This window comes from Pseudorca crassidens, chromosome 16 (assembly GCF_039906515.1).
Source record: "Pseudorca crassidens isolate mPseCra1 chromosome 16, mPseCra1.hap1, whole genome shotgun sequence".
Classification (NCBI taxonomy): Eukaryota; Metazoa; Chordata; class Mammalia; order Artiodactyla; family Delphinidae; genus Pseudorca; species Pseudorca crassidens.
The window spans coordinates 62,561,757-62,576,848 of record NC_090311.1 but is presented as its reverse complement, the minus strand read 5'-3'; the positions used below and the strand labels follow the sequence as shown (position 1 = coordinate 62,576,848).

Genomic DNA, 15,092 nt, shown 5'->3' with positions numbered 1-15,092 from the left:
GCCACTCTAGCTGAGGTGTAGTGGGTGGGCTTCCAGCTGAGACCCAGAGCAGCCTGACCAATTGTAAAAGCCGCCAAATGCAAAATGCCCGAGGATGGGTGGGGGGGGGCGTGGTGGTGATGCCACTGGGCTAGTTGTAGGCGCCACCCAGAAATGTTTCCTCGCCCTTCTTGATGAGGGGCTCTTTGGAAAGAGGCGTGGATGAGGTTTCCCATCTCAATACGGTTCCATGCGCCTTGATGGAACTCATCCTGGGCAAGGAGCCCTAAACCTTCCTCCACCTCCTCCTGACTTGGAGACTAGAGCTCACAGCTCTGGGGGATCAAATCCACCCCAACCCAAGGTGGCAGCCCAGCATTCGAGTTGGTTAAATAGTACTTTTTTTTTTTTAATTTGTGGGGTGAAGGACGAGTCTCCGTGTGTTGGGTGACTAATAGCTCCTTAATGAGCACCCTCACAAGCAGGAGAGGGACTGGGCAGTGGGTGTCTCCACCTGGAACACAGGGTCAACACTTTTTCTGCTTCTGGAAGTCGTTTGCACCAAAGGAGTCCCTTGCCTATTTGAACACTACTTCCCACAGCCTTTCACAGGAAGAATGATCTTCCTGCTTGAGGACTTCCTCTCCAAACCTTTAGTCCTGGCCCAGAATGCCACCTTCTCTGGCAAGCTTCCCAATCTGGCTGCAGATAACAGTCCCACTGTCCCTTCTGTGGCTCCTACCTCCACTCAGCACCAGTGTTTTTTAGCCTTGAATGATTTTGTCTATATACTTGCTATTGTCCTCGGAGGACAGAGATGGACCTTCCTGATTTTTATGTCTTTCCACCCCTCCCCCCAATGCCCAGTAATTAGCAGACCCTGGCTTGGTCTGTGCAACTTGGAGCTGCCGACACCTGCCCCAGGGCGGTGCCCCAGGTGGAAAATTGGCTGCTGCAGAAGTCACCAATAACCCATTAATCTTTTCCTTCCAGATTAAAGCCATGAAATACAACAGCCTCATTCATTCGTTTGCAGTGTCCCCGTCCCCGCCCCCCCCCCCCCAATCCAGGCCCTGATAACTAAGACTTATCTCCTCCGAGCCACCTCTAGGGACCTAGGAATAGAGGAGAAAGGAATAGCTCAATTTGAAGCGGGGAGGGCATAAGAGGCAGACACAAGAGGCATTAACCCCTGCAAAGCCACCACCTTTGCACTCTAACACTGGAAAGCAACCTACCCTACCCAACCACTCCCAGCTGCTGACTGTGCCATGCATTCCCCACTGGGGTTGGCTCGCTTCTTCCCCTGGCACCCCGGGCCAATCCAAGGAGGCCTCCGGGGTTCAACTCGTAGGGTAGTGTGCCCACCTTCCATTTTCCTGTTCCTGAGAGTCAGGCCTGGGTTCTTAGAGCTCAAACCTGCTTCCCAGAGGTCCTGGGGGTCTTGGAAGCTAATGTAGGGCTGCTCCAGCAGTGCTCTGGGGACATGTCAGTGTCACTGTGCATCAGCCCTACTCTACCTTGGAAGTAATAGAGAACATGGGGCTGGAAACCTTGACTAGTTCCTTGAAAAGAATAGTAGTTTATTCAGTCAAGTTTGCTGGGTGTTGGGAGGTGTCAGAGACTGCAGCCGGACCCTCCACTTTCTCTACTCCCTGCTGCTTAGTTCCATGAGTCTAATGCCACAGCCTCAGCACCGGCGGCAGCGTAAAATGAGCTCAGAAGATGGGCTTGGGCTCTAAGCACTTTGGGAAAATTCCTGGGATGCCCAGCCTACCAGCATTTCTGAGGGTTCTGACCCTGCTGCAGGGTTATTACTCCCTCCCTTCCCCCAATGCAACAGTCACTCTAAATCCAGGCTAGTGGCATAGGGGAAAGGGTCAGCACCACCAGTGAGTAACCCTAGTTGGAGGCTTGTCTTTCTCCTAAACCACTGTTTGGAAAAAGACAAGTCACTGCCCCATAAATAAAACAAGGGGGCTGAGCCAATGATTTTTAAGAGCCTTCCAGCTCTTCCTTTCCAAGTGTGTATAGCTGACTTGCCCTGAGAATGCAGTCTGCCTGGCCTCCAGCCTAGCGCCATAGTTTCTCAGACCAGGCCTCAGGAGCGGCCCCAGATCCCCAGAAAAACTCTCATCCCTCTCCTTGGACAGGGCCCTCCTCCCCCAACCCCAGCCACAGAGGCTGGCCCCTCCCCTCTGCACCATCAAGTTACCTTGCTCAGGCTTCTTTTTATTGGTTCAAAATCTCATTCACCAGTCCCTAAATCATCTTATGTACAACATAAAAACTTTTCCCACTGTGAAATCTCATCAATAAATACAAACGTGTAAAACAGGGGAGGGGCCATATAATTTACCAGACAAAAATTCATTTCAAAAGATATCAGATAATTTACAAACTGATTTTTTTAAGACAAGGGTGCTTCAGTTTGCAGGGTGGTGGTGGAGGCGCTCCCCCTGTTCATAGCCTCGTCTCCCGCCCCTGGGAGGGCAATGGCTCCAGGAAATTGCACAAGGAGAAGGCAGAGGATCGCCTTCGTGAATTAAGGCAGAGTAGAGAGGCCCAAACCCCGGGGCTTGATAGGGACTAGAGGAGGTCGGCAGCATCCTTGAAGAAGACACGCTGGGCAACAGGAGCAAGTGCTGAGAAACCAAATATTGGATTAAGCCGCATTGGGGGAGGAGTGGTAAGAGAGAGACGGGCAGACAGACTTCAGTGGGGGTAGGGTGGCGGAGACAGTGGGTGTCACCTGCTGTGTAGTGCTATCATCCTCGTCTTTTCTGCACGAGTTTTGGGGTGGCCACAGGGAGAGGGCCTAAAACGCGCGGAGCCTGCAGTGCCCACTCGCGCGGGCAGCGGCAGAGGGTTGCAGTTGGCTCGGCGCAGAGGACCAAGGGATTGAACCCGGCCTGCCACCCTCTTGGGCGCCTGGGCCCGCCAGGGGTCAGCGAGCCAGAGGCAGCAGGAGCAAGTACGCCTGAGGGCCTCCACCGGGCGTCTCCGACGGCTTCCGCCCCTTCCCTTTCTACCATCACCCACTGCCCAGCAGCGGATAAGCCCCTTCATAGAAAGTCTGAAAAAGCCAGGGCGCCAGGGTGCAGGCAGGCAGGGGAAGCAGGCGCCTGTAGCCCGGGGCGCTCCTCCAGCGAGGCGGCGGGACTCAGGCTGCCCTCCTGGGAGACCGGGGAATAGAGGGAACCCCAGTCTCCCGGGGAGCAGCCGTCCGGGCTGGCCAGCTCCTCGCAGGGAGGCGCAAGCGACTCCAGCCCGTAGAGGCTGTGGTCCGCTATGCGCAGCGTCTGCGTCAGCGCCCAGATGTAATTGTGAGCGAAGCGCAGCGTCTCGATTTTGGTGAGCTTCGCATCGTCCGGGAAGGTGGGCAAGACGCCGCGCAGCGCGTCCAGAGCGGAGTTGAGGTTGTGCATCCGATTGCGCTCGCGGTCGTTGGCCTTCTTGCGCCGGCTCCGTCGCTGCTTGCTCAGAGCCAATTCACTCTTGGGGCGGCTGCGCCCTCCGCGTCGCGCACGGAGCTTCCTTGAGGACCCTCGGCAACCGCCCCCTTCCGTCTCGGCGCAGTTCCACTGCAAGCGAGCGGGGCTGGGCGGAGCGGATGCGACGCAGGTCACTTCGTCGTCCGAGACACCCGGGAAGGGCTGCTCCGTCTCGTGGGTCACTAGGACACCTGGCGCACACGCGGGATGAGGCGTCATCCTGCGGCGGGGTAAGAGGTAAGGGTAAGAGTGGGTCAGTCACCCGAGCGCAGTTCCCAATCCTGGGGCCAGGTGGGAAAAATCGAGAGAAAGCCACCCCCCACCCCCGCCGGACCAGAGGACCCCCTTTCCCCTCTGCTCATCGCTCTGTGGCTCCAGGCGTTACCTTGCTGTAGGGCGCAAAGAGGTAGAGAGCCGTAGGCAGTGAGAGCAGCGGTGAGCTGCGCTGGCTTTTTCGTCTGCAAGTTCAGCTGAGAAGCAGGCGCTGCCGCTGGAAAGTTTCTTCGGCCCCAGAGAAGAAAAGTGTAAAGGGGGCCCCGGGCCTCTGTTGCTCTCTTTTGGCGCGGCTGCGAGACCCTGCAGATTTTCTGAGCCGCCAGTCGTGTGCCCCCTTGGCACGCTTTATCTGCTGCGCCCGGGCTAGGAGCGTGCCTGCCCCGCTGCTGCCCGCGCCGCCGTCCAATCAGCGCCCGGGCCAGGGCGCCGCGCCACGCGAGCCCGCTCCGCCCTTCGAGGGGCACAGCTGGATTCCGGACAAAGGGATGGATGGGGTCGGGGGAGGGGAATGCCGCTCTGTTTGCTTTCTCCCCGCGGGCTCTGTCCCAGCAACTCTCGGTTCCTCAAAGAGCCTCGCCCAGTGAGAAGGGCCTTGTCTAGCTCGCGTCTGGCGGCCCCAAACCGCTTTGCTCCATTCTGGCTTTCCTTGGCATCTGTCCAGACCCTTTCTTGGTACCCTGAAGGGGGCTTTGAGAAGTCAGTAGGGTAGGTCAATCCCCGTGTGTTACACAAGGGGAAACTGAGGCTCAGAAAGGAGGCAGCTTGCCCCCAAACCACTCTGAAAGGACAAGGAGCCAGGTGTCCTGTCAGCTTGGAGGAGCAGCCACTAATTCCTAGTGCCATTCTGCTCTCCTCCTCTATGGGTCAGGTTAGGAAATACAGAGGGTGATGTTTCACTGACCCTTTCTATTTGGGGAGGAGGCACAGGGTGACCACAGAGAGAGATCCTGCCTATGTCCCTGCCACTTAGAGACCTTTGCCTGGGGATGATGAGCCCCCCACCATGCCCTGAGATGATGCCCCATGCTCAGATGTAGGTGCTTAGAACCTCTCCCCTCATCCCACCACCCATCAGAAACCTAAGACATTTTTATCGTGCCTCAGAGTTGGAGGGTGGCTATGGTGGGACCTCCAGGGGCATTCCACCACTGCCAATTGTGGACAGTACCCTAGCAATCTGCCGGGGCCTGTGGGGGAAGAGCTCAGATGAGAAGGGGTCAGGAGAGGGCCAGGAGTTCACAGCGAGCCCCTGTGTATTTTAAATGCCCCTGGAGTGCTGGTGCTTCAAGAAGCAGATCAACTCTTTCTCCCCTTAGTCCTCCTGTCCAATCACAGGCCGGCAGGGGCTGCCTGCACTACCTGGTGCAAACCCCTAGGCAGGGGTCAGGCAGTGAGCACAAGGCAGGGTGTCTTCAAGACCCCCAGTTAGCAATGTGTGGAAATAAAAGTGAGCCTGAACACACCATCCCTCCTTTCTTCCCCCGCCTGTCCCTTTGTCTCTGCTTTGGACACCCTGTGGTCTTCTGCTTCTGGTCAGTCAGGGTGAGTGTGCCCCCGGGGAGAAAGCCGAGTCTGGGAAGACCGGGGTCTGGATTAAGTCCCTGCAGGCCCCGAAGGCTTCACTTTCTGGCGGAACCAGATAACCTGAGCCTCTGGAAGCTGGCAGAGGGGGGCAGGACCTGGCAGGGAAACTGAGGGGATAGGGTGAGGGAATGAGGTAAGTAAGTCTGCATATCTGCCCTAGTGACAGCCTCTTGACACTTGCCCAGTCTGCTCGGAGGGCGAAGTTACCTTGAGGCAGAGAGAGGGTGGATATGCTTGGGAGCCAGGGAGCCAGGGCTCTAGGTCTGCGTGGAGGCGACGGTGCTGTCCTCAGGATCTCAGCTGCTGTGCTGTTGGCAGAGGCTCCTTCCCTTGTTGCTTGGGAACTGAAGCTAGGAGCCAGGCTCCAGACCAACTAAGGGACCCTGCCGAGACTCCTGAGTTCCACATTTTGCTGCTGCTCCTCCCTTAGGTCACAACTTGCTCCAAACTTGTCTTCTAGTCGTAAGAACCTTAGGCCCACTTTTTTTTTTTTTTTTTTTTTTTTGCGCTACGCGGGCCTCTCACCATCGTGGCCTCTCCCATTGCGGAGCACAGGCTCTGGACGCGCAGGCCCAGCGGCTCACGGGCCTAGCCACTCCGCGGCATGTGGGATCCTCCCAGATCGGGGCACGAACCCGTGTCCCCTGCATCGGCAGGCAGACTCTCAACCACTGCGCCATCAGGGAAGCCCCTTAGGCCCATTTTACAAATGGAAAGTCAAGGCCCAGAAAGGGTAAGTGACTCAACACAAGGTCACACAGCAAGTTCTAGCAGAATCACATAGAACTCAGGTCCTAAGACTCCTAGTCCTAGATTCTCCCTTGCAGCTGTTGCCTCTCTTTGATTGGGGGAAATTTTTTTTTCAAGGCAAAACCAGACATCCCCAAATGTAGAAGATAGAAGTCCTGTGTCTATGAGGAATGACAGAGTCAGAGGACAAAAAGGATAGTGGCCCCATCTCCCAGTGCCAAGGGGAGCCAGTATGCACTCAGGCTCCGTCTCTCTACTTTCACACCCTATACACCTGCCTTGCTTGATTTCTATCCTGCAAATTAGGATCTGAGAGAGGAAACCCAAAGCATGCTTCCCTAGGGCTAGGGGACCCAGCCTGGCTCCGAGGAGGGAGCCCTGGCCATAAGGGATCAAAGCACCCCTATGGGTCCCTGGAGGCCTGAAGAGCAGCCCACAACCAGGGCTCTCATCCTGCAGTGGCCCTCAGATGAGAACTGAAGGCGGGACTCGCCTTGGCTCAGTCTTGCCTCAGGTGGCCCATGTGTACTGATGAGAGCCGCAGGGCAAGCTTTCTGCACCAGGGAAGATTCTGGGGATATTTGGGAATCTTCTTGACTGGGAGAGAAATCTGGCACCTTCTGAGAATTCTTATCCAGCTTCCCCAGCGTCATTCCAGCTCAGGGCTCTCCAGGGCTTGCGGGCTGCCACCACTCCTGCTTTGCGCAAAACACAGGGCGAGGAGCGCGCAGCGACCGGGGGGCAGCGATCTCCTTGAGGCACTCAAGAACTCTCCGCAGCCCTTCCTCTGGTCTGGAGGGTGGGGCCGGAGGTCGAGGAGTCCTGGGGGATTAGAGATCAAGGATCCACGTCTTCCCTTTCAGCTGTAGAGGATGCGCAGCCCCCTCTCCAAAGTTAATTCCTGTACTTTTGGCGGCGGAGGCGCAGGCTGTGATAACTCAGTGTGCGCTGGCGGTATTTGTGAATGGGCTCTTCCAGCCGGGAGCAGAGCCTGTTCCTGAAGCCCCCGGCCGGCCACCGCCTCTAAGGCCTTTGGGAACCCCGCACCCCTCAACTCTCTGAGACCTAGGCTTGCCTGGAGGCTGAGGGGGCCCAGGAGAGAGGCGACAGCCTGATGCCTGGAGACCGCGGGCAGATTGGAAAAGAAGGAAGGCAGTGGTCTGCCCTGCCGCCTTCCTGTCGGCGGGGGGAATCTTAGCAGTGCCTGGGGGCTCTTTGAGAAACGAGGGGAAGGGAGGGGGGCCACAGGAGGCTGAATAGCTAATGACTTGACAGAGGAGGGGGCTTCTTTCTCTCGCCTTCGCCTCCACACTGAAAGAGGGCAAGACAAAAATCTGGCGAGCGAGCTGCCCAGGCCGAGACTAGCCACTTCAAACAGCCCTTCAAACAAAAGGAGACGACGAAAAGAAAGCCCCACCTGTCTCCAGTGTTTGCTAAAATAATAATAAATAGATTTCGTTTAATAAATAATTACAAGAGATTGTAAAGTGGAGTGCTTTGGAAAACATCTACTGCGGGAGTCCCGCAGCCAGCCGTCACCTGCTCCCAAGGCGGGCAACTTTATTGTTAAGCCACCCCCCAACTAGTTTGCCTCTGATAAACCCTCTCTCGTTTTCACAGTGACTGTTTACTCATAGTTAGCACAATATTACCTTTGCCGTGATAAACCCAGATGGGGGAGACCTGGCCCCTGGCCCCTGGGCACACCTGTCCCAGAAGCTGACACATGGATTTGGCACGGAGCAGGCCTTCCCCCGCCTCCCCTGGCCTTCCCCCGTGTACATTGGCCCAATTGCCACCCATTTATAACAGGTTGGCTGCAAGGCCTATCTCGGTCCTATTTGTCTTCTTTTATTGAAAGCATATGGTCTCCAGGGGCTCACCAGCCCCATATTTCATCTGCCGGGAGCTGGGGCGCTTCCGCAGGCTGGTGCTGCCCTGCGCTCTGCTCCCCACCCAACGGCTGCTGCGCCAGCTGAAAGGATGGCGGAGGTGGGGTGGGGAGAGAGAAGGAGGGCTCCTCATTTGCTTTGGGAGAGAAGCTGTTCCCCCAGAGACTCCCCCTCCCCGACTCAGGGAGCTCGTGCGCTCCTGAATGGGTAGCCGGTTCTTTTTCTTGGGTAGGTGAGAGGGCGCCATATGCCACCCCCCAGGGCGCACGAGGGAGCTCCGGCCCGGGGAGTCCTCGAACAAAGGGAAGAGAGGGCCCCGGACCTCAGGAGCATCCGAGGTCTTTATTTGCAGATGCCCCTCCCTGCCTAGGGCCGCTTCCCCCCCGGGCGTCCGTAGCTCGCACGCAGCGCCTGGAAACAAAGTGTCTACATTATCTCCGCCGCGGACGGAGACAGTGAATGCGTGAAAAGGTGCATTGCGCACCAAGACACCTGTTGAAGCGGCGCCTCTTCTCAGCGCCTCTCTCTGCTCTGCCTTCAGTTAGGAAGGAGTGGGGGGTGGGAGGAGGGAGAGATACTGTGATTTGTGGCGACATATGTTGAGCAGATCGGTGTGTACTCTTCACAGGGACACACGCACCCTCGCTCCCATACACACCCCGAGAGAAGGAGCAGCTGCTCTCCTCACCTTCTCCCGACATAATACCTGGGCCAGGCGCTTTGGCGTAGCCTTTTGAGACTCCAGCTCTCCCCACCCTCTCTGCCTTCCGCCCCCACCCGCTGTCCCAGTCTTGGCAGCTTCGCTGTAGGACTTTATTGTCAAATTTAACAGATGCACGTTTGTTCCCAGCGCCCGGGCCTCAAACACACACATACACACACGCAGACATCCACAGAAAACGCGACAAATGACACAGATGCGGAGCGCGAAATGTCCATATGCCGGGCTCCGCGCCCGCGCGGACTGGGGAAACAAACAGGGCTGTGTGATTTTTCCCTCCCCAGAAAGGAAGAAACGGAAATCGCCCGGGGGGCCGTGAGGCCCCTCCAGGCGCCTCCAATTTCGCCCTTGCCCCTTGGCGCGGTGGCGCACTGCGCGGCGCTGGGGGCCAGGAGAGCGCAAGGTGTGGACGCAGAGCGCAGAAGGAAATGCTGCAGGAAAGGGGCCCCTGGGAGAAGCGATGAGGGCTGGAAGCTCTGCAGGTGCGGGTTCGGCACTGCCTGACCTCTGGCCCTCACTTGACCGCTGGGCTTCTAAACTCCTGAGTGGTGAAGACGCCTTGGTCCTTACAGGATTCCCTGGGTGGGCATCCACCTGAGGCGCACTAGGGCCGGAGGAGTCCGTTGGGCGCGCTTCACCAGCCCACTTATCTCCTTGGCGGGTGCGCTAACAGAGCATGATAAGGAGAGCAGTGGATGGGGGAGAGGGGGCCTGGCTCTGCCAATATCCCTGTGCCACCTGAGCAAATTATTTTACACGGGCCTCGGTTTCCCCTCTGTTAAAGGAAAAAGCTGTGAAGGAAATACTTTGTAATTTTCTTTTCAAGTTTTGCAAAATTTGGAAGTCTTGGATAGCAATGGGCCTTAGGCTGTGAGTGGAGGAAACCCAGAGGCAGTGTAGCTATCCTCCGCTCCCCAACACCCATCTGGTTCCCAGATGTGAGCTTCTGGTTGGATGAGTCTTTCACCAACATTTGAGTGGCTGAGGGCAGTGTTGGTCGTAGGGAAAGACAGACACTGAGGGGTTTAGGAAGCTGTCTTCTGTCCCTCTGTCTTTCAACTCTCAGGGCATAGGCAACCTTTGGGCCACTGTGACATTCGGTGACAGTCAGGCATGCCTGATGAAACCAGGCTTTCAGACCTTCATTTCTTCCAGTGCCAGGATGGAGCTGGGAAGCTGGGTGGTGGATGTAAGGCTCTTAAGCCCTTTAGTGTCTCCAGGCCTGTTTTTGGAGAAGAACATGCCCCTCCCACCTCCATTGTGAGCTTGGATGAACTCTGCTCGTTCTGAAAGAGAGAGACAGCTTCCCTCAGCCTTTCACAAACTGTCTTTATTTTCTGTGTGCGTGGTTTTTTTTTTTTTTTTTTTTGACTGTAGGGGTTCTGACCTTTCTGAGGTCCACTGGCCCAGGGCAGGGGGCAGTCTCCTTTGGGAGAAATCTCCTTTGTAGAAGTCAGGGCTGGTGCTGACAGGGGAGCCCTCTGCCTGGTGGTCCCTCTGTTCCCCTGTCCTGCTGTCCCCTACCCAACCACCCCCAGCCCTGTGGGGATTCTGTATAGGCAACAGCAGTCAGAACCAAAGGGTGTCAGAACTGCTGTGAGTTGGGGTGAGGGCACCTCACTTTTTGAGGTCACCATAGATGAGATACTCACCCCACCTCCAGTTATCAGATTGGGAAGGCAACCTAATAAAGGGACAGGGGTAGAAGGTGGGCAGGGTCAAGAGTTAATTCTAGAGTAACTCAGTGGAGAAGCCACAGAATGTAATGCAGTGCAGCTTTCTACGAAGCACTTAATAGCATTCTATCCGTATAGAACCTTGAAGGAGGCAGAGCACCCTCTCACACAACCTGTGCGGGCTCCAGGAAGGGATTTTTCTTGTTCCCATTTTACGCCTCACCAGTCTGAAGCTCAAGGTCATAGAGCCGAGTCTGGAACTCCTCTTCCCTGTGTCCCCTCCAGCCAGCTGGCAGGGAATCTTCATTTAGTCACCCTCCTGGCCCCCTACCCACTGCCCACACTCCAGGATCTTCATCCTGCCACCCCCTGGAGCCCTTTGGAGATGGGCAGGTCTCAGCCAGGGCTTTGGGGGCACAGGAGTTGAGGGGTTTGAGAACAATAAATAAGGCAGACTTTTCCCTTCTCTCTTGTCTTCGTCTTCCTGTGGCTTCCAAGAGCCTCCCCTAGCTCCTGGCAATGCTACGGAGGCAGGGCCAGGCTTGCAGGCCCTTGAGAGTGCGCACCTTCTTAATTTGTGTGCCCAAGGCACCTCACTTAACCTCACTGCAGCCCCAGCCCTGCTGTGAGGGCAATAAGCTTCCTGTCCCCCCTTTAGACTGTAAAATAAGTGGGCCCAAGTTTTTTTTTTTTTTTGAAATCATTTTATTTATTTATTTTTTAACATCTTTATTGGGGTATAATTGCTTTACAATGATGTGTTAGTTTCTGCTTTATAACAAAGTGAATCAGTTATACATATACATATGTTTCCATATGTCTTGCATCTCCCTCCCTCCCACGGGCCCAAGTTTTTTTGATTATGTGGCACTCTCAGAAAACTATTTTAGGCACACCCTTCAAGATATGTTAGCTACTTATAATTCTTCACGTATTATGTACAATATAAAGCATATGCAAAATATGATTTATTGTAAATGATAGATGTCTTTCTGTACCAGACAGGGCAAGTAGTGGAAAAGAGAATGTGATTTGAGCCAGACACCCTGGGTTCCATTTTGGATTTCTGTGCCTAGCAGCTGTGTAACTTTGGCTAATTGACTCAACCTCTCTGAGCCACCTCCATTTTCTCACCTATAAAATGGGCATAATAATAGAGTACCTACCTCATGGGGCTTAAATGATCGGATTTGTTTAAAGTGATCAACAGCAGCAGGTAGTGAGTGCTCAGTCTTTATGAATACAATGTAATATGTACTTTATAAAACATACCTTCAAAGAAATTTGCACCCAGGAAATAAAAATAAATATAACTAGAAGTCCTAATACGTGACTCTCCTCATGCTCCCCCGTCCAGGCAACCCACTTTGAAGGCTGCTGTGTTACGCAGCCACCGTAGCAGTATCATCAACAGTTATGACACAGGTTTATATTTGATGGGTACTTTATCACCCGTTATTATTTCTCACCACACCAGTGAGGCCACAAGGTCAGAGATCTTAATCCCGTTTTACATATGAAGAAACTGAGGCTTCACAGAGCTGATGTGACTCACCCAAGGGCAACCAATTTGTACTGTGGAATGGGAATAAGAATCTAAGTCTTCTGACCCCACGTCTGTGCCTCGTCCACCCTGGCTCTATGTTACACTGTGGATCCCACTTATGAGCTGGTTGTAAACCCAACCCAGTTAGGCTCTTGCAGAACAACTACCAAGGAAGGGGGTGTGGGCTAATCAATGAGCTGGTGGTGTGTGCATATGGCTCATTCACTCTTGTCCAGCAGAAACCGTAGTGGGCTTGGAGGCCCCTGGCATGTGACCTTATTTGGTGGGTGGGGTACACTTTGCAGATGTTAAGTGTAGAAGGGAGCACTTTTATGCAGAGCTTCAAGTCTGCACAGGAAACAGCAAATCAAATTCCTGTCAATGCAATTGCCCAGATACCAAGATGGCCTGGGTTAATTGGGCACACCTTACCTTTGTCCCATAAATGTTTATGAAGGGTCATCAGGAGACAGTGGTGGCCAGCTGTTCCCTACAGTCACAGAGATTAGACTCAGGGGAAGTGGTTTGAGTTGAAAAGGCAGGGATATAGGCTATTTATGACCATGTCTTCCCTAATAGATAAACATGGTAAGAGTCCTCTTCAGGTGAGGTGGAATCCTCTCTGTAAAGACCTCCCATTCCTGGCATAGAATGGTTATATAGTCTGCTTAGAGGCAGGGGGATGGCCTGGATGATCCCAGGAGACCGTATCCATCCCCATGACTTTTCCACTGGGACTATTCAGTTTTATAGAACACACTTGGGGAGTCAAGTCACCTGCCACAGAAGTCCGTCAAGATCATGGGTGGAATTTATTACTATAGTTCTTAACCTGAGTGAATTGGAAGTAATACCAGTCCCCTTCTGAAGCATTACAGAACAATAGCACAAACCCATGATATGCTAGGTGTTGTGAGAAATATCAAGAACCAGAGGGTTGGGGCTAAGGAATACCTTCACTAGTATGTGGTCCCCAACACTAAGTTGACACATGATTGGGAACAGAAAGGAAATTTGTCTTGTCCAGTGTCACACTACAAGTGTGGCCAAGTCAGAACTCAGGTCTCTTTCCACTATTATTCCATGATCAAGTCCCAGAGCCCTTGCTCTGTGTTGTTCTCATTTGGTACCCACCCTTCTCTGCCTGGTGTGTGGAGGTCCCTTGTCCTGTGTCTCCCTCAGTAGAGGATGAGCTCCCTGAGGACAGGGGCTGTGTCATGTTGAGAATTTAGCAAGGATGTTGTAAATGGTGGGTCTCCAATAGAGACCAGCTTTATGGGCCCAGGCAGGTGAAGGTTATGTGAGACCTGAGTATCTGGGCAGCCAGCCGGAGGTTGGCAGGATATGGAAGGAGTGGAAGGGGCTGATCAGACCCCGTCTGCTGTTGTAAACTCTGATGCAGGTAACGCAGCTGAGGCTGTGGGGATGATGGAAGCAGAAAAAGGGAGGCACATTCTTCCCTTTAAGGGCACAACCTGGAAGTGGTATACATTACTTCTGCTTATGTTCGGATCAACTAGTACTTAATCCCATGTTTCATTTAGCTGCAAGGGAGGCTGGGAAATGTAGTCTGAAGTCTAGGTCACCATATGCCTAGTTATAAATTGGAAATCTATTAACAACAGTCTTTATCACACTTAGTTATTAGAAAAGATGAACTTTTCCTCCTTGGACTTCAGTAGAGATCCTTAATGTAGTGTCCATCCCCCAGCCTGGGGGCTCCCAAGGATTGTGAAACCCCAAAGTTAGTAGGCAATGTTCCGTGTATGCATGCATCTTTCTGAGAAAATTTGAGTTTCATTAGGTCATCAAGGGGTCCTTGGCCCTCTGCCCCAAACATTAAGAATTTACTATGGTCTGAAGGTTGCTGAGAAATTTTGTGCAAGTCATACAATCTCTCTGAATTTTTTTTTGAGAATTCTTTTCTCTTCTATAGAGATGTGCTGAGGCTCTGAGTGAATAAAGAGCTTTGAATAAAGTTCTGGCAAAACAAAATGAAGGTCTCTCAGTCATTTAGCATATATGCACTGAAACCTGAAGTGGACCAAGCACTGTGGTCAGCGCTAGGAATAAATCTAGTCCCTGCCTCAAGAGCTCAGAGTCTAGTGGCGAGACAACAGGCACCTAGACTAGGAATTACAGAACTCTTCTGTGCCTACTATCGCAGATCAGGCCCTCTGGTAGCCCAGAAGTCTGAAAATTTAACAAGTACCCCAGGTGCTTTTGATATGAAGCCAGAGTTGGGGCCAGGCCACAGATGACTAGCTTATAAGCTTTTGAGGAGGTCACTGCAGGCAAAGATGCAGGAACCGAGGGTGGCAGGAAGAGTCCTGGGCTCTGGGTTCTAACTCCAGCTCTGTGGAACTCTAGACAGCTCCTCTGTAGACTGCTCACTCATTCATGAAGAGCAGTTACAGAGAGTGATCAAGAGCAGACTGTGGACATTCACAGAAAGATAGACAAAATGAAAAGGCAGAGGACTTTGTACCAGATGAAGGGACGAGATAAAACCCCAGAAAAACAACTAAATGAAGTGGAGATAGGCAACCTTCCGGAAAAAGAATTCAGAATAATGATAGTGAAGATGATCCAGGACCTCGGAAAAAGAATGGAGGCAAAGATCGAGAAGATGCAAGAAATGTTTAACAAAGACCTAGAAGAATTAAAGAACAAACAAACAGAGATGAACAATACAATAACTGAAATGAAAACTACACTAGAAGGAATCAATAGCAGAATAACTGAGGCAGAAGAACGGATAAGTGACCTGGAAGACAGAATGGTGGACTTCCCTGCTGCGGAACAGAATAAAGAAAAAAGAATGAAAAAAAATGAAGACAGCTTAAGAGACCTCTGGAACAATATTAAATGCAACAACATTTGCATTATAGGGGTCCCTGAAAGAGAAGAGAGAGAAGAAGGACCAGAGAAAATATTTGAAGAGATTGTAGTCAAAAACTTCCCCAACATGGGAAAGGAAATAGCCACCCAGTCCAGGAAGCGCAGTGAGTCCTATACAGGATAAACCCAAGGAGAAACACACCGAGACACATAGTAACCAAACTGGCAAAAATTAAAGACAAAGAAAAATTATTGAAAGGAGCAAAGGAAAAAAGACAAATAACATACAAGGGAATTCTCATAAGGTTAACAGCTGATTTCTCAGCAGAAACT

General features: G+C 52.9%; 2 protein-coding genes across 2 annotated transcripts in view; one reads left to right on the top strand and one right to left on the bottom strand.

The window, feature by feature from the left end:
* Positions 1-15,092, top strand: part of FAM241B (family with sequence similarity 241 member B) — a 252,848-nt gene that overhangs the window by 44,433 nt on the left and 193,323 nt on the right. The window lies entirely within an intron of this gene.
* On the bottom strand, positions 3,045-3,692 carry NEUROG3 (neurogenin 3). The gene has a single exon (XM_067708925.1). It carries the CDS (start codon positions 3,690-3,692, stop codon positions 3,045-3,047), a length of 648 nt encoding a protein of 215 aa, XP_067565026.1.